Source organism: Salmo salar, chromosome 20 (assembly GCF_965601325.2).
Source record: "Salmo salar chromosome 20, fSalSal1, whole genome shotgun sequence".
Classification (NCBI taxonomy): Eukaryota; Metazoa; Chordata; class Actinopteri; order Salmoniformes; family Salmonidae; genus Salmo; species Salmo salar.
Genome location: NC_138310.1, coordinates 28,511,495 through 28,537,304, shown reverse-complemented (window position 1 = coordinate 28,537,304; position 25,810 = coordinate 28,511,495). Strand labels below are relative to the sequence as shown.

The 25,810-nt window shown below is 42.5% G+C and overlaps 3 protein-coding genes across 8 annotated transcripts; 1 reads left to right on the top strand and 2 right to left on the bottom strand.

Moving 5' to 3' along the window:
- Positions 1–547: 547 nt before the first annotated feature.
- unga (uracil DNA glycosylase a) lies at positions 548–11,644 on the bottom strand. 2 transcript variants are annotated; one of them, XM_014161172.3, is made up of 7 exons: positions 11,433–11,644; positions 10,672–10,878; positions 10,488–10,583; positions 10,216–10,313; positions 7,361–7,449; positions 1,367–1,545; positions 548–1,256 (listed from the first exon to the last, which is right to left on the bottom strand). In XM_014161172.3, exons 1-7 carry the CDS (start codon positions 11,526–11,528, stop codon positions 1,116–1,118), a joined length of 906 nt encoding a protein of 301 aa, XP_014016647.3. In that variant the 5' UTR covers positions 11,529–11,644; the 3' UTR covers positions 548–1,115. The 2 variants fall into 2 exon arrangements, with proteins under 2 accessions (XP_014016647.3, XP_082822453.1); XM_082966327.1 differs by lacking the exon at positions 11,433–11,644 and having other exon boundaries at positions 10,672–11,068.
- Positions 11,099–13,795, top strand: alkbh2 (alkB homolog 2, alpha-ketoglutarate dependent dioxygenase). 3 transcript variants are annotated; one of them, XM_045703170.2, is made up of 4 exons: positions 11,099–11,256; positions 12,502–12,832; positions 12,918–13,113; positions 13,375–13,795. In XM_045703170.2, the coding sequence occupies exons 2-4, from the start codon at positions 12,559–12,561 to the stop codon at positions 13,682–13,684; spliced, it is 780 nt and encodes a 259-aa protein (XP_045559126.2). In that variant the 5' UTR covers positions 11,099–11,256; positions 12,502–12,558; the 3' UTR covers positions 13,685–13,795. The 3 variants fall into 3 exon arrangements, with proteins under 3 accessions (XP_045559126.2, XP_014016649.3, XP_014016648.3); XM_014161174.3 differs by having other exon boundaries at positions 12,915–13,113; XM_014161173.3 differs by having other exon boundaries at positions 11,111–11,256; positions 12,543–12,832; positions 12,915–13,113.
- Positions 13,796–14,608: 813 nt separating this feature from the next.
- Positions 14,609–22,788, bottom strand: usp30 (ubiquitin specific peptidase 30). Of its 3 annotated transcripts, none has more exons than XM_014161167.3 (13): positions 22,673–22,788; positions 21,954–22,063; positions 21,661–21,843; positions 21,379–21,482; positions 18,312–18,410; positions 18,134–18,179; positions 17,954–18,048; positions 17,781–17,840; positions 17,466–17,552; positions 17,270–17,350; positions 15,641–15,863; positions 15,285–15,393; positions 14,609–15,146 (listed from the first exon to the last, which is right to left on the bottom strand). In XM_014161167.3, exons 1-13 carry the CDS (start codon positions 22,741–22,743, stop codon positions 14,900–14,902), a joined length of 1,515 nt encoding a protein of 504 aa, XP_014016642.1. In that variant the 5' UTR covers positions 22,744–22,788; the 3' UTR covers positions 14,609–14,899. The 3 variants fall into 3 exon arrangements, with proteins under 3 accessions (XP_014016642.1, XP_014016644.1, XP_014016643.1); XM_014161169.3 differs by having other exon boundaries at positions 22,686–22,762; XM_014161168.3 differs by lacking the exon at positions 22,673–22,788 and adding an exon at positions 22,179–22,465.
- Positions 22,789–25,810: the final 3,022 nt, after the last annotated feature.

Below are 25,810 nucleotides of genomic sequence, written 5' to 3'. Positions count from 1 at the left end.
ATTTTTACACCACTTCTCTTTTGCCAATGTAGTTGTGGGCTTTGTATTTATTAGGGATCCCCATTAAGTCTTCCTGGGGTCCAAACATATTAAAGCACTTACATTACATATAAAATTGGGCACCAGGCTCAAGCCCGCGAGGCAGCCGGTTCCAAAACAAATACAATCAACTTTCACCCGGCGCAAAACACCCAGGCAATCGAATCCCCCCCTCACCTCATGCAGCACATCACTTTTAAACATTTTTTTTTTTACCTTAAACATGTCATCAACTTAGAGCATCGTTTCCCAAACTCGGTTTTGGTGACCCCAAAGGGTGCACATTTAGTTTTTTGCCCTAACACTACACAGCTGATTGAAATATATCAACACTTTAGGAATAGTTGATTATTTTATAATCAGCTCTGTATTGCTAGGGCAAAAACCAAAACATGCACCCCATGGGGTCCCCAGGACTGAGTTTGGGAAACCCTGACATAGAGGCATCAATCCCAGAGGAAACATTCTAAAAATATTCTTCTTATTGATTACAGTATCACAAAACAGCCTTGAATAACAGTATGTTTATTTTTAAAGTAGAAAAGAATAATACAAAATCTACTAAAAACCAAGAACAGAATAATTACATATTTACAAACCAGCCACATTTAGCTCAAGGTTTCCCAAACCCAGTCCTGGGTTTCCTAAAAAAAAATCTGATTCAAATAACCAACTCATCAACCTTTGATTATTTGAATCAGCTGTCTGGTGCTAAGGCAAAAACCAAAATGTGCACCCAGAGGTAGGGCCAAGACTGAGTTTGGGAAACCTTGATGTAGCTGCTATGTTTTGACATACCAAAGTGATACTTGTTGATGAGGTATTACTTAGCTTGAATGTAGATCAAATCCAATTACATTTTAAAGGGTGCAAACTGCAAACCAGAGTGAAAACTATAATCTGCCAATAAAGGAATATAGTATGGTCTTGCCCACTGCAGTACACATTTACACACGTCACCCAGATACTTGATAACAAAAATAATACCATAAGCTTATGGTTTGGTAACAGTAGTGATGAATCTAGTTAGTTGCATTTTGGAATCCACACCGTGAAAATAAGGCGTGTGGGACATCTCAAAGTGCCTTCCAGTCTATGGGCTCCTTCCCTGATTTCTCCAGCAACTCATTGGTCTTGGAAAAGTGCTTGCATCCGAAGAACCCTCGATGAGCAGATAAAGGGGAGGGGTGTACAGTGGGGAGGACATGGTGACGTTTCTACAGAGGATAAAGACAAAAGACCATTAAGCTGAGGTCAGTGGATTGTGTCAAGAATAGAGAAGTGTTTGTTTCACTATTAATACAATATTAAATTAAATTTAACCAACCCTATCAATAGCTGCTCCCTTCTTCTGAGCATAGGCCCCCCACAGCATGAAGACGAGGCCCTCCCGGTTGGAGCTGAGCCACTGCACCACAGCGTCAGTGAAGGTTTCCCATCCCTTGTCTTTATGAGAGTTGGCCTGGTGCGCTCGGACGGTCAGCACAGCATTGAGCAACAAGACACCTGGAAAGAGAAGCATTACGCCAGTTGGCTCATGATAACTGCACATCAAGGCATTGAAGTACATCAATGCCCAATCCATACTTCAATTGACTTGTTCTGATTATCTGCATGATCCTGAATAGTGCCTGCATTCATGACAGTCCTAAGATATTGCATCAGGAGTCTGATATTTATACTGTATGTTTATAGCCAAACTTGCTAGACCAGGGGTGCCAAACTTAGAGCTGGCCTATATTGCCAAAATATCATATCACAATATTACAACAAATTGGGACAATATTTGATGTTTTGTAATAATAAAAAGTTCTACATTTCCTTTATGAGTAGTGCATGATCCTAGGGTGGCAACACATACATTCTAAGAGATGTCAATGGGTCTTTCTCCATTCTGATTGATTTAAACAGTGTAAAACAAACTTTAACCAAAAATTATTCACCATTTTCATCCCTTTCTGCATTTCCTGCACTCATTTGAGATCATTTCCACGTTGGGTTGCATGATATGGGCAAACAAATCTAGGCCTTAGTTTTAACCAAATATTGCAATTGCAATTTGACTAGCAATTTACATCAAAACACTTGGGTGAACTGTTGGAATGGAAATAGAATGAGGAGTTATTGTGACAGGGTAGTAACCAATGTGTTGGTCAGTGTTAATCTTTGACTCTATTAAATGTTAGTTTTTTTCATAGCTACTTCTATTCATGTGGACGTGACATGGTGACAAATTTCAAGACACAAGAACCATTTGAACAGTTGTGGAGATGTGGAAATGGACAGCGAGGAAGAAAGAAAGGAGTGGATTGTAGAGGGAAGCGGTATGGTGGAGAAGATTGACATTAATTACAAAAAGGAAAAACCGTACCCCAGTAGCTCAAAGATTTTACCCGACGAGAGAGAATGAATTACCTGCGGTGGCAGGTGTGGTGAAGACCGCCGAGGTCGAGCCTTGTCCCGATGATGATAAAGATCATTGTGGCCCAGTGAGAGTGAGATTTTGAGAGAATGGATCCTTGTCTTATGGCTGATCCATACGTGGTGTCAGGTTGGGTGGAGAAGAATTTGGGGACTGTTGAATCTGTGAAAGTACCTTGAAGTGCTTTGCTTTGCTCTCAGGAGCAGGGCATCGCTAAAAGGAGCGATAAGTGGAATCGCATTAAGTGTTGAGGAGGATCAACTGAAATGGAAGATTCCTGGTGTCTGTGACGACCGCCATTTGGTGCGAAGCAGACCCGGTGGAGAGCGTAATGAAACAGAAGACACGGTCTGTCCTGCTGAGTTTTGATGCAGTCCTTACACGACAAAGTCAAGTTAGGATGTGTCAGTTATCCTGTGAGAGCTTTTGTCCCGAACCGATCAGTGTTGTAGGTGCCAAGCTTATGGTCATGTTGCAGCAGTGTGAAGGAGGGAGATTCCTAGAGAAGTGTGCAGGAGGGCATGAGACAAAGGAATGTGTAATACCGGTGGGAAAATCTGTGTGTGTTAATGTTGCTGGAGATCAGAAGAGTCCGGTGAGAGAAAGGCAGGTCGAGGTTGACTGGGTCAGAGTAGTACAGAGGGTGTCTTATGTTGAGGCTGTGAAGGGAGTAGTAGAGGAAGATGGGTCCAGGGCGAGTGATCCTAAGAGGTTCCCTGAGAGTAAGTGGAGGCAAAATGGAGAGTAATAGAAATAACATGTACTTCAGTAAGATTGGCTTCTTAGCGTTCATAGCCATGGTTATCAACTGTCCTGCAGAAATGGAACGTCAATCACAGAATATAATGTTGTGGTGGCAGCTGCAGGGAAGTACTTTGTTGCACAAGATTTTACTGCAGAGGAGTTACTAAGTGTGTTGAATGATAGTGTCCCGTCCTCCCAGCCTGGTGTAGGATCAGATAGGGACAATTAGTGGAATAATGGTGAGGTTAATGGCTGTAGAGCCATTTCTTTTCCCCATACTTTTCCCCTTTGTTTCACAAAGTGTAATGAATTCACACTCATTAACAGTAGGCGGAAACAAAGGGCTAGATCAGAGAAATAGATGAATGGGGGGGGGCATAACAGGCTTCACACTCCAGTACAGTAGGTGGCGGTGCATGCACCTTTCAGTTGGTTGCGATCCGCCAATACTAGCATTCATGCTTTGCATATAACTCTTTAACCTGTTAGGGCTAGGGGGCAGTATTGACACGGCCGGATAAAAAACTTACCCGATTTAATCTGGTTACTACTCCTGCCCAGTAACTAGAATATGCATATAATTATTGGCTTTGGATAGAAAACACCCTAAAGTTTCTAAAACTGAATGGTGTCTGTGAGTATAACAGAACTCATATGGCAGGCAAAAACCTGAGAGGATTCCATGCAGGAAGTGGCCTGTCTGACAAGTTGTGTTTCATCTTGGCTCTTTTTATTGAAGACTGAGGATCTTTGCTATAACGTGACACTTCCTACGGCTCCCATAGGCTCTCAGAGCCCGGGAAAAAGCTGAACGATATCGAGGCAGCCTCTGGCTGAAACACTTTATCGCGTTTGGCAAGTGGCCGATCAGAGTACTATGGGCTTAGGCGCATGCCCGAGTCGACCCCATGCTTTATTTTCTTTTGTCTGTTTACCTAAACGCAGATTCCCGGTAGGAATATTATTGCTTTTTTATGAGAAAAATGGCATAAAAATTGATTTTAAACAGCGGTTGACATGCTTCGAAGTACAGTAATGGAATATTTCGAATTTTGTCACGAATTGCGCCATGCTCGTCACCCTTATTTACCCTTTCGGATAGTGTCTTGAACGCACGAAAAAACGTCGCTATTTGGATATAACTATGGATTATTTTGAACCAAACCAACATTTGTTATTGAAGTAGAAGTCCTGGGAGTGCATTCTGACGAAAACAGCAAAGGTAATAACATTTTTCTTATAGTAAATCTGACTTTGGTGAGTGCTAAACTTGCTGGGTGTCTAAATAGCTAGCCCTGTGATGCCGGGCTATCTACTGAGAATATTGCAAAATGTGCTTTCACCGAAAAGCTATTTTAAAATCGGACATATCGAGTGCATAGAGGAGTTCAGTATCTATAATTCTTAAAATAATTGTTATGCTTTTTGTGAACGTTTATCGTGAGTAATTTAGTAAATTCACCGGCAGTGTTCGGTGGGAATGCTAGTCACATGCTAATGTAAAAAGCTGGTTTTTCATATAAATATGAACTTGATTGAACAAAACATGCATGTATTGTATAACATAATGTCCTAGGGTTGTCATCTGATGAAGATCATCAAAGGTTAGTGCTGCATTTAGCTGTGGTTTGGGTTTATGTGACATTATATGCTAGCTTGAAAAATGGGTGTCTGATTATTTCTGGCTGGGTACTCTGCTGACATAATCTAATGTTTTGCTTTCGTTGTAAAGCCTTTTTGAAATCGGACAGTGTGGTTAGATTAACGAGAGTCTTGTCTTTAAAATGGTGTAAAATAGTCATATGTTTGAAAAATTGAAGTTTTTGCATTTTTGAGGAATTTGAATAACGCGCCACGGGATTACACTGGCTGTTGCGTAGGTGGGACGATTTCGTCCCACATACCCTAGAGAGGTTAACTAGCGTCCCACCCGCGGGACACACTATTCAACGGCCAGTGAAATAGCAGGGTGGCAAATTCAAAACAACAAAAATCTCCTAATTCAAATTTCTCAAACATACAACTATTATATCCCATTTTAAAGATACACTTCTCGTTAATCCAACCACATTGTCCGATTTCAAAAAGACTTTACGGCGAAAGCATAACATTAAATTATGTTAGGACAGCGTTGAGACAAGAAAAACCACACAGCCATTTTCCAAGCAAGGAGAGGCGTCACAAAAACCAGAAATACAGCTAAAATTAATCACTAACCTTTGACAATCTTCATCAGATGACACTCCCAGGACTCAATGTTACACAATACATGTATGTTTTGCTCGATAAAGTTCATATTTATATCCAAAAACCCCATTTTACATTGGCGCGTGATGTTCAGAAAATGTATTGCCTCCAAAACCACCGGTGAATGAGCACATCAATTTACAAAAATACTCATCATAAACGTTGATAAAATTTACAACAGTTATTGAAAGAATTATAGATACACTTCTCCTTAATGCAACCGCTGTGTCAGATTTCAAAATAGCTTTATGGCGAAAACACATTGTTCAATATTCTGAGTACAGAGCTCAGCCATCAAAGCAAGCTATACAGTTACCCGCCAAGTTCTGGAGTCAACAAAACTCAGAAATAGTATTATAAATCTTCACTTACCTTTGCTGATCTTCGTCGGAATGCACTCCCAGGACTCCCACAAGAAATGTTTGTTTTGTTCGATAAACTCCATATTTATGTCCAAATACCTCCGTTTTGTTCGCACGTTCAGATAACTATTCCAAAAGGCACAATGCGCGAGCGCAAAACCAGAGACGAAAAGTCAAAATGTTCCATTACCGTTCGTAGAAACATGTCAAACAATGTTTACAATCAATCCTTAGGGTCTTTTTATCATAAATCTTCGATAATATTCCAACCGGACAATAGCGTATTCATTACAGAGGAAAAAGAAGGAACGGCGTGCCTGCGCAGTAAACAACTCATTGGCCTCAGGCAGTCCACTTGTTGAGTCAGCTCTTATTCTCTCCCCAGTCACAGGAGAAGCATGAAACAACGTTCTAAAGACTGTTGCCATCTAGTGGAAGCCTTAGGAAGTGCAAAATGAACCCTAAGTCACTGTATACTGTATAGGCAATCACTTGAAAAACTACAAACCTCAGATTTCCACACTTCCTGGTTGGATTTTTCTCAGATTTTTGCCTGCCATATGAGTTCTGTTATACTCACAGACATCATTCAAACTGTTTTAGAAACTTCAGAGTGTTTACTATCCAAATCTACTAATTATATGCATATCCTACCTTCTGAGCCTGAGTAGCAGGCAGTTTACTACGGGCACGCCTTTCATCCGGACGTCAAAATACTGCCCCCTACCCTAGAGAAGTTAATTTAGAAGATACTGTTGCACAAACATGTTGATTTAGGCCTACACAATCAATGGAATCAGGCTATATTAGCTAGCTACGTTTGCTCTGACTCAGTACATTTATTAGCTAGCTAACTAGCAATTAGCATGAGGCTAAAACGATTCATTTTAGCCACAACTTTCTAAGAAGTTGCAGACAGTACGATACAAACTAATTGTGTAATTATATTACACTTGTGGAATATATTAAGACGCAAAGTGGAAATCAGCATCGTTATCAACATCTTGTTCCATGCAGACTAGATCAAGCAAGTGGTCTCGTGGTCGAGCAAAAACAACTGCGCTCCTTGAGTGACAGGGGGCAGGGCTTGGTCTGTGTGGAAAGCGGAATGAGAGGAGAGACACGACTCAAGTAGCGGAGTAAACTATAAAAACGGACGCTACACACGGTGGAGTAGCGTCTCACATTTCCCAAAAAATATTAATAGAAAAAAACAACAACATTGAAATAACATTATAGAAAGTAAAGTAAAACCCAAACCGGTCCGTGCATCAATACCGGTATATCGTCAAATACAGTATACCACCCAGCCCTAGTCAAACTCAATTCCTCAAGGGCTGTCTCTCTGCTGGCTTTCTTTATTTGCTTTCAATTAGTGTCCACTTAAGACCTAGACAACCAGGCAAGGGGAGTTCCTAACTAATCAATGACTTTAACTGATCAATAAGGTAGAAGGGAGGAGCATACACTTGCAGACATTATGTCCTCGAGGACTGGAGTCATTATGTCCTCGAGGACGTGTGCTAGACTATTGTGCCAACAGTACCTTGTTTAGCCCATCCAGTTAAATCTCCATGTCCAGGGTGCTGGAAGCCCTCTATATCAGACGCCAATTCTTTGTACATATTCAATAAGCTGAAAAAAAAGAAGAGGCTCTACATTTGAGGATGTGGCAACTGTGTCAATGATATGAAAAACTAAATCCAATACAGCACCGAATAAAAAAGGCTAAAAAGCAAAATGTCCTTCACACAGATAGATACAGTGCCTTCAGAAAGTATTCACACACCTTGACTTTCTCCACATTTTGTTGTTACAGCCTGAATTAAAACATTTATTAAATGTAGATTTTGTTTTACACTGGCCAACACACAATACCCCATAATGTCAAAGTGGAATTATGTTTTTCAATTTATTTATCTTTTGCAAATGAAAAGCTGAAATGTCTTGAGTCAATAAGTATTCTACTCGTTTGTTAGGGCAAGCCTAAATAAGTTCAGGAGAAAAAATGTGCTTAACAACTCACATAATAAGTTAAATGCACTCACTGTGTGCAATAAGTGTTTAACATGATTTTTTGAATGACTACGTCATCTCTGTATCCACACATACAATTACCTAAGGTCCCTCAGTCGAGCAGTGAATTTCAAACAGATTCAACCACAAAGACCAGGGAGGTTTTCCAATGCCTCACAAAGGGCCCCTATTGGTAGACATCGAATATCCTTGGAGAATGGTGAAGTTAAGTACACTTTGGATGGTGTATCAATAAGTTGGTTGGTGGCACCTTAATTGGGGAGGACAGACTCGTGGTAATGGCCGGAGCAGAATTAGTGGAATGGTATCAAATACATAGAACACATGGTTTCCATGGTTTCCATTTACTCCATTATTATGAGTCATCCTCCCCTCAACAGCCTCCACTAGTATCAATACACCCAGTCACTACAAAGTCACTAACTCAATTGCCCGGAGAGGAAGGAAAGCGCTCAGGGATTTCACCATGAGGCCAATAGGGACTTTAAAACAGTTAAAGAGACTAACGGCCGTGATAGGAGAAAACTGAGGATGGATAAACATTGTAGTTACTCCACAATACTAACCTAATTAAACAGTGAAAAGAAAGAAGCCTGCACAGAATAAAAATATTCCAAAACATTTATCCTGTTTGCAATAAGGCACTAAAGTAAAACTGCAAAAAATTTGCCAAAGAAATTAACTTTACGTCCCGTATACAAAGCGTTATGTTTGGGGCAAATCCAACACAACCAGGGCCTAAAATTAACACCCGCCACCTGCCAAATGTGGGTACATTTTGGCATTGGTGTGTAAGATGTCTATTTCACCAACCACGTTGACAGATGGTCAGGGCTCAACAGTGCGAGCATTTCACTCACATGTGAATAAAAAGTAAAGTATGATCACATTTATAGTAAAATAAATGGTGCAGTAGCTGTCTTCAAAGTATTTCTGCCGTTTTGTTTCATAGTTTGTCAATTTAAATCGCACAAAGTCAAAGAACGATGAATCCTATATAGCCTATTCCACGTCACACTGCCTGGCTGGGGGCTGTGCGCATGTAAAGAGCTGAGTGAAAGATTCATTTTTACACCTCGATCACACCGACAGCATCATTGCATTTTGGTACACCAGAAGTACATTCATTTCCAATGGAACGCTGCATTTGTCTTGCAGCATTGCGTTGCAGAGGCAGTTGCAGTGCGTTCTGGGGTGCATACGTTGAACGTATGTGTCAAACTGTATGTGTAGACGGCTTGACAGAAATGGTAGCAGAAGGTGAATGTTGACATTTTGTTGCACACACATCCAGAAGATGATGTGTAACATTATGAGTAATGACGCTGTCGGTGTCATCAAGGTGTTAGAAGCGCTGCGCACAAGCATAAACACTGGTCTAATTTACTTGAAAAGAAAGTCTACTGAAGTTAGACTTTGTACTTGTGTTTCTTGGCTATTTACATAGTTTTTCTATGTTTGAGTTTCAACTGCTAGGGAAGAGAAGACAACACTTCTACTAGTCAGACTCAATCTCACAGGAACAAACATGACTTGAGCTACCACAGTAACCTCTCGCCCTTAAAGGGGTAGGTGACATTTGTCGTCTCATCTGTTATTTTGGTTAAAAGACTCAGGTTACGGGGCCTGCCGTGTGGCGCAGTGGTATAAGGCACTGCATCACAGTGCTTGAGGCGTCACTACAGACCTGGGTTCGATCCCAGGCCGTGACTGGAAGTCCCATAGGGCGACACACAATTGGCCCAGCAACGTCCAGGTTAGGGGAGGGTTTGGCCGGGGGGGCTTTACTTGGCTCATCGCGCTCTAGCGACTCCTTGTGGTGGGCTGGGCGTCTGCAGGCTGACTTCAGTCGTCAGTTGAATGGTGTTTCCTCCGACACATTGGTGCAGCTGGCTTCCGAGTTAAGCGGGCTGGTGTTAAGAAGCTCGGTTTGGCGAGTCATGTTTCGGGGGACGCATGACTCGACGCATGACCCGAGCCTGTTGGGGAGTTGCAGCGACAAGACAGGATCGCAATTGGATATCACGAAATTGGGGAGAAAAAGGGGGTAAAATACAAAGACATCCAGAAAGATTCACAGCTATAGTCGCTGCCATAGGTGATTCTAACATGTATTGACCAAGGGGGTTGAATGCCAATCTAATCAAGACAGGGTTTTATTTTTCATAATTTTTTACAGATGTTAGAATTTTCCCTCCACATTGACATTCAAGTATTTTGTGTAGATCATTGACAAAAAAGACAATTAAAATACATTTCTAAAGGCACTGTATTTATTACACCATACATTTTATTGCAGGAAACATATTCCCCTTGCCTGGATATGTTCAATATGGTCTACAACGTAATAATACTGTAGGCTACCTGGGTGGAGGTGGGATAGGTCTCTGCACACTGAAGCATAATCCATGGGCTTGGTTTGGACCGTGATATGGGTCCTGGCCGAGGACTACAACCTTGACCTGTACCAAGGAGAAATGGCTCTGATCATTATGGGCAGTGCAGTGGTTCTTCCCCCTGGAAATAACTTGTACAGCCTAACCTTATGAGTTGGCTCATACTGTACATTAGAGGGTTTCTGTCCCTTAATATGAAAATCTGTACATGTGCCATTGTTGTCAAAAACCTAAACTTACATCTTGGATGTCACACATCTGTGTCCAGGTGAAAACATGCTGAGGGGGTGGGTAGACAGTGTTCAGTTTCCTCTCTCCATCAACGAAAGACATCAACTGTAACAGTAAGGAGCGAAGGGAATTAGATTATGCACATTTCTGATAATCTGTACGATGTACCTATGTGTGGGTAGACTCATATTACGTTTCTGAAATAAGGCTTTCCAAACTCAGAGCCCAAACTCTTTCGCCAACTCTCCCCAAATTCATCCGGTGTGTTACTGGCGCACAGTTTCTCCAACGCTGCTTGCTTGTTTTTGGCGATTCGGGCCAGCAGTTCTGGACACACTGAAGAAGTGGGTGACTCCGTCTTTCCGTTGCCTGATAGCTTCAGCTTCTTCACCCGTCCAACCTTGATATATTGAGCAAAATGCAAGGTTGGTGAAACACGTGTGGCTGTTAATAGTGCAGTTAAAAACATTATTGGACAACGTCTCAAATACGGTACATTCATTGCAAGCATTTTAGCTAGCTAGCAACATGTTCTAAATCTGCTACGAAACTCGAGCAAATTTCCTAAACACTGACGCCAGTGAGCCCACCCCCTGTGATCGCTGATGGTAAAGATATCGCGGGATTTGTGTGTTACGGTCAAAGATGGTTTAGAATCCTGGTTTGAAACCCATGTTGTATGGTCTTTTCAATGTTATCACATAAAATGTAACAATTGAATCAATGATTTTGTTAGTTAGCAAGAATATTATTGTAATAACAGCGTCAAGACAACAAGGTACGTGCTGGTGAAACTGTATATAACCTGATTTCAATGTGTATACATGCAACTTTAGGTTAAAAGTTATGTACAGAATGTTAGTTACCTAAATTAGTTACACATTTGCACCGGTTTGTACTCATGCAGCTCGCGTGCAAACAATTATTATAAATGAATAGTGCGCTAATTCTCACATGTTCTTGGGCATCCTCTCTCTCATTTTCCTCTCCCGAAGCTCTCTTCTTCGAAATGGGCGAAAAAAAAGAATTGATAGTTTTCTGCCCTATCATTTTAGTAACCTTGATTAATTTGGTAGTAGTTGAATTCGAGCTTGCTTTCCTTATTGTTCAGCAGCACTAACACAGTCCCGCTTGTTTTGAACCACTTCTCTGACAGAACATTTCCCGCCAACTTGCGATGACGTATTGGTAAGGTGAAGGCGCAGGGCTTCGGTCATAGTATGGTCGGCGCTATCCAACCGGGTCTCAGAACATTTAGTTTTATTCTGCACGTAAATTTGCGACACCCTATTTAGTATGATATGTTTACATTTGTGGCAGTCCATCGCCCATTTCGTATGATGTGTTACAAATTACAATTCGTATTATATGTTACGAATTTGCAAAAAGTGAAATGTTATGTTAGCTAGGCTAGGGTTGAGGGTTAGGGTTAAGTTTAGGCGTTGGTTAAAGGTTAGCTAAAATGGTTAGGGGAAGGGTTAGCTAAAATGCTAAGTAGTTGCAAAGTAGCTAAAAAGTAGTAAGTCGTTTTTAAGCCAACCCATTCACCACGACCAACCATTGAAGTTGACATTTAAAATGGTTAAGGCAGTGTTTACCAAACTCGGTCCTGGGGACCCCATGGGTGCACGTTTTGATGATAAGTTGATTATTTGAATCAGCTGTGTAGTTCTATGGCAACAACAAAAAAGTGCACCCCTTGGGGTCCCCAGGACCGAGTTTGGGAAACACTGGGTAAGGGTAGAGGTTAAGGTTAGGGTTTAAGGGTAGGGACGTCCCAAGGATCCCGGGTGGCACTGTCCATCATAGTGTGCATTTTGTACCTGTTTACGTCAATGGTTATAGTTCAATGTTCATACTTGAGATTAGCAAGGTATTAAACTGTAATGGCCAAGTATAGTGATATATTGTAAACTTTCCACTCATGTATTTAGTAATTAATTATCCTATGCTATACGTTTATCTGTAGGCCTATTCCTCCTGTTATCCGTACTCCTGTGTTGTCTTTTCATTCTTGGTCTAGGACATTATTACAATTAAGTTTTCTCATGTTGGTGAGCACAGAGCAAGAAGGTGACTGATGGATACATTTGTGAGTCAAACCAGGAAGCGCTATATTGATGGGACAACAGATGAACAGAGAGAACCTGTGTGGAAAAAATGTAAAGAGGAAGAATGCAATCAGGGGATTGTAAAGGAGGATGTGAAGGAGGATGCCTATTTGACTGAGTTCTCTCAGCCTTGGCAGAAGATTGAAGCAGAGGGACTGGACTGTGACTATGCTCTACTCTTTCCTAAAGAGGAAGCAGACTGCCTCTACACACAGCTGGAGGAGGAGGTAGTCTACCTCACAGGTATACAATTGTCACACTCAATTCAGTGACAGTTCAGATACATTTTTTCTTGGTATGTAGATGAGCCATTCTTTTGTTACAGGAGATAAAACAAAGATTCAGGTGTTTGGAAAGGTCTACAATGTCCCCAGAAAGCAGGCGACTTGTGGGGACGCAGGACTAACCTACAACTATTCTGGAGTGAGTCTTCAGGCTAGCCCGTGGACTCCAACCTTGGAGTACATTCGTGATGCTGTTACAAAGGCAACAGGGCAAACCTTCAACTTTGTCCTGATTAACAGGTGAGTCTGTCTACACTGCTATAGAAGATTCTACATCTACAGGATGTATTCATTACGTCTTGCAACAGAAACAGTTTACCGTTTAAGAACCAAATAGATGCAAATAGAGCAAAACAGGGAGGGACCTATTTGAATTTATCCAATAGAAACTAGTTTTCGTTGCAAAACGGTTTCTGTTTGGAGTAAACGGTTTCGGTGTAATAAATACACTCTAGGACTGTGCGACTGTGATTCCATTGTAGCTGCTCCTGGTTTTCTCAGGTACAAAGATGGACATGATCACATGGGTGAGCACCGTGATGATGAGCGGGAACTGGACCCCCTCTGTCCCATCGCCTCCGTATCCCTGGGGGCGGTCCGGGACTTTGTCTTCAGACACCGGGAGTCACGGGGAAAACAGTGCCGGCGGCAGATCAACCCGGTGAAGCTGGAACTGGCCCACGGAAGCCTGCTCCTCATGAATTCTCCCACAAACACCCACTGGTACCACAGCCTGCCAGCCCGCAAGAGGGTCCTCACACCCCGCATCAACCTTACCTTCAGACGCATCCTCCAAGACGGCAAGAAATGAGGGTCAGACATGGTCCGTTGGGAGTCTCACTTCATTGTGGCTGACGTCAGGGGACGTACTATCTAACCACTGTCCCCACTGCAATATTGATTAAACTAGTTTCTGAATGTATCTTTGTTCATGGTCCAATTCATACAATTCAGTCATGTGGTAACTCTTTACATAGATTTTTTATTTTCATAATTGTATCTATGAAAACAATCAACTTTTTGACAGATCTCACACACACACAAATCTTCAAAATATACAATAGTGCAAATTGATCAGAAAATGGGTTAGAGGGTTATTTAGAGGTTGCATCCTAATTCAATACTAGGAGGAGAGTGAGTAAATGGCAGTATTTATAACAACTGGTATGCTTGTTGAGCAATACACACTTAGATTGTGTAGTTGTACACACTGCCACCACAACTTTAAACACTTTGGCAAATCAGACAATATTTGGGGTAAATTTGTTACATTGCTATCAATTCCAATTCCGCTGCTCTATAAAAGAGTTGTAAAACTCATGTTGCTTCAATATCATTTAGGAACAAAAATAACAATATACACATTAGCTTGATACCATGAGATCTTGTGCAACAACTGCAGAAATGATTCTAGACGAAAGTAACTGGTCTGCAGACATGTGGAGCTAGACTACAATCCAAACCACCTGCACGTTATTACAGTATTCTGAATTTGTTACACACGTAGAAAAATGTAATATACAGCAGCTTATATACAATGTCAATTTAAACATTGCATTATTTTAAATAAACCTACATGTTACAATATATTGAGTGATTATTTCCAGACTGAAATGGCTGAGGACAGTGATTACATATCAAGTACCTCCACATTTCCTAATCTAGTAACACCCATTAAGCGTAAAACATCTTGGTTGAAGTAACGCAAATCTTTGTGAAACGACTACCAGTATTCTGAGATGTTTTTGACAACAGTCCAATCATTCCTACAGGTAGGCAATCTCTGGGATCTAAAAGGCAGTGCCTCCTAAATCGCTGTAAAAGACCAGGGGTACATTCATGATTTTAATATGACAGGTCAAAGTAGAGCAGCATAATCTTTTGTACTGTTAAAGCACAATCCTACAGGTAAGCCATTGGGCTGGAGAATTACACTTCTGAGGGGTGTTTTCTGTGGCACTCATGGCTGTGGTGGTATGGGTTGGCAGGGGAGTAGGTGTCCAGTCTGTCTCAGTGCTCCGGGGCTCTACTCCTCCAACAGTAGACGGAGCCGTCTCACCCGCTCATAGAAGAGTAGGTAGGCGTTGGAGGACAGCACCTCCTGCAGACTGGCCTTGCGTACAGAGTCATCTGAAACCCACAGCCACTGGGAGCTGAATGGAGAGGGGCTGCGGGGCGAGGGAGGGCAGCGGCGGTAAGTGACAAAGTGTCCTGAGTGCATGTCACCATGGTGAACCAACACAGCCATCAGTTGAAAGTGGTATTCTGAGGAGCTGTGGAGAGACATGGTGTATTCAACAGTGTTATCAGAGTACACACTATAATTCAAGACAATTTATCTGATTTTGAATAATTGGTTCTTCTCTTTATTGATATGAAAAGGCTGTTTAAGATGATCAGGTTGTGTTTACCTGTAGTCATATGTGAGGTTGACCTGTGGGTTCAACCCAGGAGAATGGAGAAAGACAGACGAACAGGTTCCATTGGACAGAGGCTTGTTCTTGTTATGGTGTTCTATATCTGAAAATAAGTAGAATACAGTATGATCTTACTGTTGTACAAGGCCTTTCAAGGGTCTGTAAAATAACAATTACATTATGAGAGTAATCTGGAGTATCTGTCCTCAAACAAATCCCAAATAATCTAAGGCCAATTTCCAAGAACCTGCTAAGAACAATCATGACCGTTCTCAGTCCTCTCAAGCTGAAAAGGTAATAAGAGGTCATAAGACAAGCCATTTAGTCCCAGGAAAGTGATTTCACCGTACCTTTGCCATTGGGAGGGGTCTTATCTGCAGCCTCTCCTGAATCCTCTGCTTTAATGGTTTTGGGAGTACAGTTAATGCGCTGGAGCCTCTGAACGGTTGCTCGGTGTTTGTAGCGGTCCATAGACAGGTACTCTGAGATCTGGACATGTTCCTGTCTCTTTATGGGCGTACCCTCATTAGACCATGTCAGTCTCTGCAGGTGAATACAGAGACACTGTGGGAGCTGGAGGGAGGAGTCACACAAACACACACCGTCATATACCTGTATACAGTATGTCACATAACTGAGGACAAGGATATGCTGAAGCCAGACACAAATGCATCTGATAGTGATGTGTGCAGGGGGATACCAGTAAAGCAGTGAAACCATTTAGTACACAGCAATTGTTTCACATATCATCAAGTAGGTCACAATAGGCAGGTTTCCATCCAATTGGCGACAGATTTTCATGTGAATATTCTAAAATCGGCACATTTTGTTGCAGATAGAAATCATTCCGTGATGTAGTGCAAACAAAATGTACTTTTTTGCTTACGTTTCATGTAGTTTCCTCCCTCACCCCATCTCTCTCCCGCCCTACCGCACCTGCTGTCTCGACCTCAATGCTCGGCTATGAAAAGCCAACTGACATTTACTCCTGAGGTGCTGACCTGTTGCACTCTCTATAATCACCGATTATTTTTTGACCCTGTGGGTCATATATGAACAGCTTGAAGAACGATTTGGCCTTAATGGCCATAAACTCTTATCTCCACTCAGCACAGCCAGAAGAGGACTGGCCACCCAGAGCCTGGTTCCTCTGTCGGTTTTTTCCTAGGTTCCTGCCTTTCTAGGGAGTTTTTCCTAGCCAACTGTGCTTCTACATCTGCATTGCTTGCTGTTTGGTGTTTTAGGCTGGGTTTCTGTATAAGCACTTTCTGACATCTGCTGATGTAAAAAGGGCTTTAAATATATTTGATTGATGTACCGAATAAAAATCTTAAGTCCAATGTGTTTCCATTGCATTTTCAACTACTGAAAATACGACCCTGGATATTTATTGGAAAGGAGCATCAAGCTCATCACCGTGCACTTTCACCACCCTGTGAAGTTCATAACTTGTTTCATCTGCACTGCACTACAAAAGGCAAAATGCAGTAACTCCCTTTGTCTAGACAGGAATTTCTGATACTCCATAATATATTCGGATCAACTGGCTCGTTCTTGTGTCAAGAAACTAAATGCCAACATTAAATCAGATAATATACCTGGCCATTACAACAGATCAAACATTTCTGACCAAATTCGTAGTTACGGCGTTTTGCCTTAGTAGGGCAGCGTAGTCTAATAAACTGCATGGTTTCCTGAGTCGTAGTGGGAAGACCACACACCATATTATTGTGTGACTCAAAGTTTACTTCGATATGATGGTTATCTAATCAATATTTGCGCATAAAGGATGTTTCCACCGCCATTTCTTGTATAATTAATTTTACCAATACAAAAAGATCCCACCATGTCGAACGAACAAATTATCTGTCGGCATTTCTAAAATTGTGCCGAAACTTCCTGTGTCTATCACAGCAATTTCTGTGTATACGTTTTGACTTGACTTGCATAGAAACATGGTTAGTGGGAAAGACCATTACCTTTCCCAGTTTAAGCTGTTTGATGAAGGTTGTCCTCTGGCTTTCCAGGACATGCCCATTCACTAAGGCGCCTTGTTGAAGCTGACGGGAGAGAAGATGTCAAAACAAGGTTCATTCTAAAGCTCCAAAATAACATACCCATAGGCTCACAGAAGTACAGTTCCTCTTTCTTAACCAACCAAGTGAAGACTAGTACCTTGGTGCAGTTTTCACACTCCACCTCTTTAATGGTCTCTGAAGAGATGAAGTGCTGGAGACAGTGATCCAAAGAGATAGGCCAGCCCTAAGGGAAATATACTCAGCACATTGCATATACTGTAGCTCACAAGCTATTATTTTACATACAGTCTTGTAGAACAGGGTTACTTGTACTCGTGCAAGATTTTGCTCCAGCTACCTTGGTGTACACATCAATGATATTTGTACCACCAGTGGTACAAGGAAAACCTTCACCTGAATGATTTCAAGGTTTCCGTCATGTATTTTTTCTCCCGTCACCCATTCTGCTTACCCATTGCGGCGAAGGGATGGATAAGGAGAGGCTGTCGAAAGAGTCATATCGCACTGGACTCTGCGAACAAGAAAATGAATTATTAGCACAAACAAACCACTGATTTAATGACAGTACACTGCCAAATATCTGATATTCACGTGATAAGAAAAATAAACAAATACATTAATCACCTGTTGTTCGCAACGCTTGCAAGCCATATTGCTTGTTAGGCGGCCATGGAAAGGATGTGGAAACTTCCAAGGACTTCGTAAAGGATGAAGAGGGCCTGGAAGAGCAAATGTAGTTTTCCCATTTTCCCAAAACCTACTTCTCTTGTAAAATATTCCACACATCACTATTTGCCTCCTTACCTCGACTCTTGCAGCTTAAGGTCTTATCATCTATATCTGGGAGACTCTGATGCCAAAAACAAAGGAACAGAAGTCAGAAGGCAAAAATACAATTAACTTACATCAAAAACACACTGTGCTGAAAGAAACAAAGCTTAGCAGGACTGTGAGTATTAAAGGAAGGGGATTGAGAACTTACCTCAAGGGACTGAATGTCAAAGAGGTGGGTGACTTTGGGCTGTCGGTCTCGCTCCTCCTCCAGGGAAGAGGTGAGGACATGGAAGAGCTCATGGGCATCCTAAGAAAAGTAAATAGGGACGAGAGATTAAACCAATATACCTTATATATTTACATTTTAGTCATATAGCACTCGCTCTTATCCAAAGTGACGTAGTTAGTGCATTCATCTTAAGATACTCTTGTGTATGTGGATACCCCTTCAAATTAGTGGATTCAGTTATTTCAGCCACACCGTTGCTGACAGGTGTAGAAAATTGAGCACACAGCCATGCAATCTCCATAGACAAACATTGGCAGTAGAATGGCCTTACTGAAGAGCTCAGTGACTTTCAACATGGCACTGTCAAAGGATGCCACCTTTCCAACAGGTAGCTTAGTCAAATTTCTGCCCTGCTAGAGCTGCCCCGGTCAACTGTAAGTGCTGTTATTATGAAGTGGAAACGTCTAGGTGCAAAGGCTCAGCTGCAACGTGGTAAGACACACAAGCTCACAGAAAAAGACCGCCGAGTGCTGGTAAGTTGCAACACTCACTACTGAGTTCCAAACTGCCTCGAAGAAACATGAGCACAATAACCGTTTGTGGGGAGCTTCATGAAATGGGTTTCCATGGCCGAGCAGCCACACACAAGTCTAAGATCACAATGTGCATTGCCAAGCGTCGGCTGAAGTGGTGTAAAGCTCGCCGCCATTGGAGTGATGAGTCACGCTTCACATGGGCCGAATACAACAGATGAAATGCTTACTTACAAGCCCTTAACCAACAAAGCAGTTGGGAAAAAGAAGTGTTAAGTAAAAAATATATATAATTAAAGAGCAGCCGTAAAATAACAGTAGCGAGGCTAAATACAAGGGGTACCGGTACAGAGTTAATGTACCGGTTAGTCGAGCTAATTTGTACATGTAGGTAGAGTTAAAGTGACTATGCATAGACAATAAACAGAGCATAGCAACAGTGTAAAAGGGGGACGACGACAATGCAAATAGTCTGGGTAGCCATTTGATTAGCTGTTCAGGAGTCTTATGGCTTGGGGGTAGAAGATGTTAAGCCTTCTGGCCGTAGACTTAGCGCTCCAGTACCGCTTGCCGTGCGGTAGCAGAGAGAACAGTCTATGACTAGGGTGGCTGGAGTCTTTGACCATTTTTAGGGCCTTCCTCTGACACCGAATGGTATAGAGGTCCTCGATGGCAGGAAGCTTGGCCCCAGTGATGTTCTGGGCCGTACGCACTACCCTCTGTAGTGCCTTGCGGTCGGAGGCCGAGCAGTTGCCATACCAGGCAGTGATGCAACCAGTTATGATGCTCTCGATGGTGTAGCTGTAAAACCTTTTGAGGATCTGAGGACCCATGCCAAATCTTTTCAGTCTCCTGAGGGGGAATAGGCTTTGTAGTGCCCTCTTCACAACTGTCTTGGTGTGTTTGGACCATGATAGTTTGTTGGTGATGTGGATGCAAAGCCCCGTCGATGAGAATGGGGGCGTGCTCAGTCCTCCTTTACCTTTAGTTCACCACCTGGCAGTCCAACAGACAAATATGGGTTTGGCGGATGCCAGGAGAACGCTACCTGCCCCAATGCATAGTGCCAACTGTAAAGTTTGGTGGAGGAGGAATAATGGTCTGGGGCTGGTTTCATGGTTCGGGCTAGGCCCCTTAGTTCCAGTGAAGGGAAATCTAAACGCTACAGCATACAATGACATTCTAGACGGTTCTGTGCTTCCAACTTTGTGGCAACAGTTGGGGAAGCCCATTTCCTGTTTCAGCATGACAATGCCCCCGTGCACAAAGCGAGGTCCATACAGAAATGGTTTGTCGAGATTGGTGTGGAAGAACTTGACTGGCCTGCACCGAGCCCTGACCTCAACTCCATCGAAACACCTTTGGGATGAATTGCAACACCGACTGCGAGCCAGGCCTAATCGCCCAACACCAGTGCCCGACCACACTAAAGCTCTTGTGGATGAATGGAAGCAAGTCCCTGCAGCAATGTTCCAACATTTAGTGGAAAGCCTACCCAGAAGAGTGGAGGCTGTTATAGCAGCAAATGGGGGAACCAACTCCATAATAATGCCCATGATTTTGGAATGAGATGTTCGACGAGCAGGTGTCCACATACTTTTGGTCATGTAGTGTAGGTAGGACGACCACATATCTCAGTCATAGACTGAACAAAAATATAAAATGCAACATGTAAAGTGTTAGTTCCGTGTTTCATGAGCTGAAATAAAAAAAATCCCAGAAATGTTCCATATGCACAAAATGCTTATTTCTCTCAAAATGTTGTACACACATTTGTTTCTATTAGTGAGCATTTCTCCTTTGCCAAGATAATCCATCCACCTGACAGGTGTGGCATATCAAGAAACGGATTAAAAAGCATGATCATTACACAGGTGCACTTTGTGCTGGGGACAATAAAAGGCCACTAAAATGTCACACAACACAAGGCCAGATGTCTGAAGTTGAGGGAGCGTGCAATTGGCATCCTGACTGCAGGAATGTCCACCAGAACTGTTGCCAGAGAATTTAATGTTAATTTCTACCATAGTTCCTCTTTCCACTTGTTTTTACCTCCTTTTGAGTTTTTCAGAAGTCAACTATAGCTTTTAATGTCATTTTAGAGAATTTGGCAGTAAGTCCAACCGGCCTCACAACCACAGACCACGTGTAACCACACAAGCCCAGGAGCTCCACAATCGGGGGGGGGGGGGGGGGGGTGCTGAAGAGTATTTCTGTCTGTAATATAAAACTTTTTCTGATTGACGCCGCAGTGGGTGGTCCTATGCCCTCCCAGGCCCACCCATGACTGTTCCCCTGCCAAGTCATGTGAAATCCATAGGGGGATTTCTTGCTGCTCCATTGGAAAGTACCATGGTCTTGTAGTGGATGTGAGCTTCGACTGGAAGGGCTGCCTTTTATTTGGTTTTGAACGTGGAGCAGAAATCTTATGGGGAACAGATTAAAGACAATAATATTGACTTGAATGCTCTGAAATAATGCTCCCAAATGCTTAACAAGTAAGGATAACGTACCTGTTCCTCAAAGGAACTGATGTGCCACCTGTAGAGTCTGAGGACCTCCAGCAGACGCCCTGCATCCAGCACATCCTCCTCCCCAGTGTTGTCGTTTGACAGTGCTGCAAATCAGAGAATGTACTGTCAGGGTGCATCCCATATGGTACCCTATATAGTGCATTACATGGGCCCTGGTCAAAAGTAGTGCACCATAGGGTATAGGGTGCCATTTGGGTTGCAACCATAGAGTCTAACAATTGAGCATACAGGGATTCTGAATCCTTCTTCGCCCATCACTACCTTTGAGAAGCTGCAGGAGAGTTGTGGAAAGTTCAGGGTCCTTCTCTGGCTCGCCCTCTGACACACCTTTGCAGCTAGTGAACTCCTCCAGCCACTTGACGAAGGAAGGGCAGGCTGCCAGGCCCTGGAGTAGAGAGTTCATGAAGCAGGTGTTTCCCAGGTTCAGCAGGCCTGGTACCATGCCTATGGTGGATACTTTTTTTAGTATACAGTCAATGGCCCTCATAAACATCCACCTACATACATTAGTGATCCCATCTTTAACTGCCTACACAGACATTAGGCAAGTTTACCTTTCTTCCTTTTCTTGCTGTCCGTAATTGGACCCCATAGAACATACACTCCAGCAGCCATGGCAGCCGCTATTCCACCAATGACTCCCCAGTTTTTCATAATTTTGTTCCTGAAAAATATTCCGAAGTGATACATATTATTGACAGTCTCACAGAAAAGACTGAACTGTTGGGACAATAAATGCGTTTCCCTTTAGTTACTCTGAATATATTGTATGTCCATACCTAACAAACTCTAATGTATCCAAAGCAGCAGCGGAGGCCAATTTAGCTCAATAACCCTGTTTACTAGATAATTCCTGGTTCATGTGAGTCGAATTTCATTTGCCGAACATGTGACATGTTCGCCAGCCAACGACAGGCAGTCCTGTCGACTTGACAGACTGCCTATAAACGTTAGTTACTGTAGATTGCTCTTTTTGACATCCTCTACTACGACACAACGCACAACGACTTCTCTAAAACATGTTGGAATTTTGCTAACAGGTGGTATGGTAATCCCATAAAAGTAGTCCGTCAACTCGTTAATTTCAGATTGATGCAGTCAGATCAACAGTACTCGATTGCTTTGGCGTCGTTTGTGTGTGCGCCACTTAAAAACGTCGTTCGAACTGCGCACTAAGAAAGAGCAAGCTCATTGACTACACTTCGCTAAACCCCGACACAATCACACATTTAATGCGCGAAAAGAAAGACCTTGTAAAACATTCAGGTCTGACCTGACAATGGTACCAGAGTACAGGAACTCCCGAATAAGCTTTTCAGATGTCGCTGGTCTGCACCACGGCATACTCTCGGAGCTAATGTAGTGGAACTTAAATTGGGAGTCTTTGGATTTTTGACGGACCAAACACAGCTGTACAGGAAGTCATTTGTCGCAGACTTCTTATTTTTATTTTTTATAATTAACAACAACTCAATACAGGAAGTACATGTGGGAACACAAGTATATATAAATAATATACAAAGGACAATTGGGCTAGGGGGTACAATATCACATTACACAAGGACCTTAAGGGACATACATACACTTATTCTAACAAGAGTATTTAATTGTCTTAAAATACAGTTCAATTTTTTTTTGTAAGGTAAGAAAATGTGGTGTTTTGTTTGTAAATTTACATTTGTGAATATGAAATTTGTCCAAAAGAATAATGAAATGAATTACATAAAATGTTTCAGCTTATTTCTATCGTAGGTAAAGAATCCAAGCAGTACATCTCTCCATAATAGTGTCAGATCTTCATAAATGTGTTCAATTATAAATCTACTGATGTCTTGCCACAGTTTCTTACATGAATACAATGCCAAAAAAGATGCAACACTGTTTCTGGGTGGTCATTACAAAAGGAACAATTTGAGTTGATGTTTTCCTTAAACTTCTTCATATAATGGTTGGCAGGATAATATACTGCTCAAAAAAAATAAAGGGAACACTTAAACAACACATCCTAGATCTGAATGAAATGTGCTGACAACAAAATCACACAAAAATAATCAATGGAAATCCAATTTATCAACCCATGGAGGTCTGGATTTGGAGTCACACTCAAAATTAAAGTGGAAAACCACATGCCCAGGCTGATTACTTTGATGTAATGTCCTTAAAACAAGTCAAAATGAGGCTCAGTAGTGTGTGTGGCCTCCACGTGCCTGTATGACCTCCCTACAATGCCTGGGCATGCTCCTGATGAGGTGGCGGATGGTCTCCTGAGGGATCTCCTCCCAGACCTGGACTAAAGCATTCGCCAACTCCTGGACAGTCTGTGGTGCAACGTGGCGTTGGTGGATGGAGCGAGACATGATGTCCCAGATGTGCTCAATTGGATTCAGGTCTGGGGAACGGGCGGGCCAGTCCATAGCATCAATGCCTTCCTCTTGCAGGAACTGCTGACACACTCCAGCCACATGAGGTATAGCATTGTCTTGCATTAGGAGGAACCCAGGGCCAACCGCACCAGCATATGGTCTCACACGGGGTCTGAGAATCTCATCTCGGTACCTAATGGCAGTCAGGCTACCTCTGGCGAGCACATGGAGGGCTGTGCGGCCCCCCAAAGAAATGCCACCCCACACCATGACTGACCCACCGCCAAACCGGTCATGCTGGAGGATGTTGCAGCCAGCAGAACGTTCTCCACGGTGTCTCTAGACTCTGTCACGTCTGTCACGTGCTCAGTGTGAACCTGCTTTCATCTGTGAAGAGCACAGGGCGCCAGTGGCAAATTTGCCAATCTTGGTGTTCTCTGGCAAATGCCAAACGTCCTGCACGGTGTTGGGCTGTAAGCACAACCCCCACCTGTAGACGTCGGGCCCTCATACCACCCTCATGGAGTCTGTTTCTGACCGTTTGAGCAGACACATGCACATTTGTGGCCTGCTGGAGGTCATTTTGCAGGGCTCTGGCAGTGCTTCTCCTGCTCCTCCTTGCACAAAGGCGGAGCTAGCGGTCCTGCTGCTGGGTTGTTGCCCTCCTACGGCCTCCTCCACGTCTCCTGATGTACTGGCCTGTCTCCTGGTAGCGCCTCCATGCTCTGGACACTACGCTGACAGACACAGCAAACCTTCTTGCCACAGCTCGCATTGATGTGCCATCCTGGATGAGCTGCACTACCTGAGCCACTTGTGTGGGTTGTAGACTCCGTCTCATGCTACCACTAGAGTGAAAGCACCGCCAGCATTCAAAAGTGACCAAAACATCAGCCAGGAAGCATAGGAACTGAGAAGTGGTCTGTGGTCCCCACCTGCAGAACCACTCCTTTATTGGGGGTGTCTTGCTAATTGCCTATAATTTCCACCTGTTGTCTATTCCATTTGCACAACAGCATGTGAAATGTATTGTCAATCAGTGTTGCTTCCTAGGTGGACAGTTTGATTTCACAGAAGTGTGATTGACTTGGAGTTACATTGTGTTGTTTAAGTGTTCCCTTTATTTTTTTGAGCAGTGTATTTATAAATAATTTTAAAGGAAACTTCCTTAATTTTGTTAACAAGTAGGTATGTGTGTGGCAACATCCAAACTTTTTCCCAACAGATATTATCAATAAATCCATTCCAATAAGGCATGACATAAGGTATAGATACAACATCCTGCTGAAACAAGGTTCATATAGCTCTGTTGTTGAATGATCAAAAGAGAAACAAATCTTTCCTACTGATGAGTCAACAGGGTCAACGGAAGGTCGGCTCTGAGGGTCAGGTCTTGACACGTTCCTGAATAATAAAGCAACAACTGAGGGAATGGCATCTAAAACAATTGCAAAATCTTTAGGTGTTACAGGGACCTTGTAAAGTGATAAAAATTCCTTATAACTAAGTAAAAGACCCTCTGCATTTACCAGTTGGCTCACCAATAGGATATTATTTCAGAACCAATATTCTAAAAACAAAGAAGTATTTTTATACAATATATCCCGATTATTCCATATATAATATCTGTGTGGAGAAAAATTATGATTATAAATTAAGGACCGTGACAAGAAAACCTGCCAATGAAAAGCAGAAGGTTTCACTGGAACTTTGTCAATATTATAATTGCAAACCAACATGAAGTTAAGGCCACTAAAAGTAGAGAAGACATGATGAGGAATACAATTCCACATAGTGGGTCTTCTTAAGAATTGTTTTATCCAGATGATCTTAAAAGTATTATTTAAGGTAGTAAAGTCCAGAAAATTCAGCCCACCATTCTCATAAGTGTTCATTACAACAGTTTTCCTAATGTAATGGGTACGGTTTTTCCACAGAAAGTTGAAAAGCATCTGGTCTCTCTCCTTGCTTATTTTACAGTCAAGATATAAAGATAGAGCGCCATATGTTAGTCTAGAGATACCTTCAGCCTTGGTTATTGGGACTCT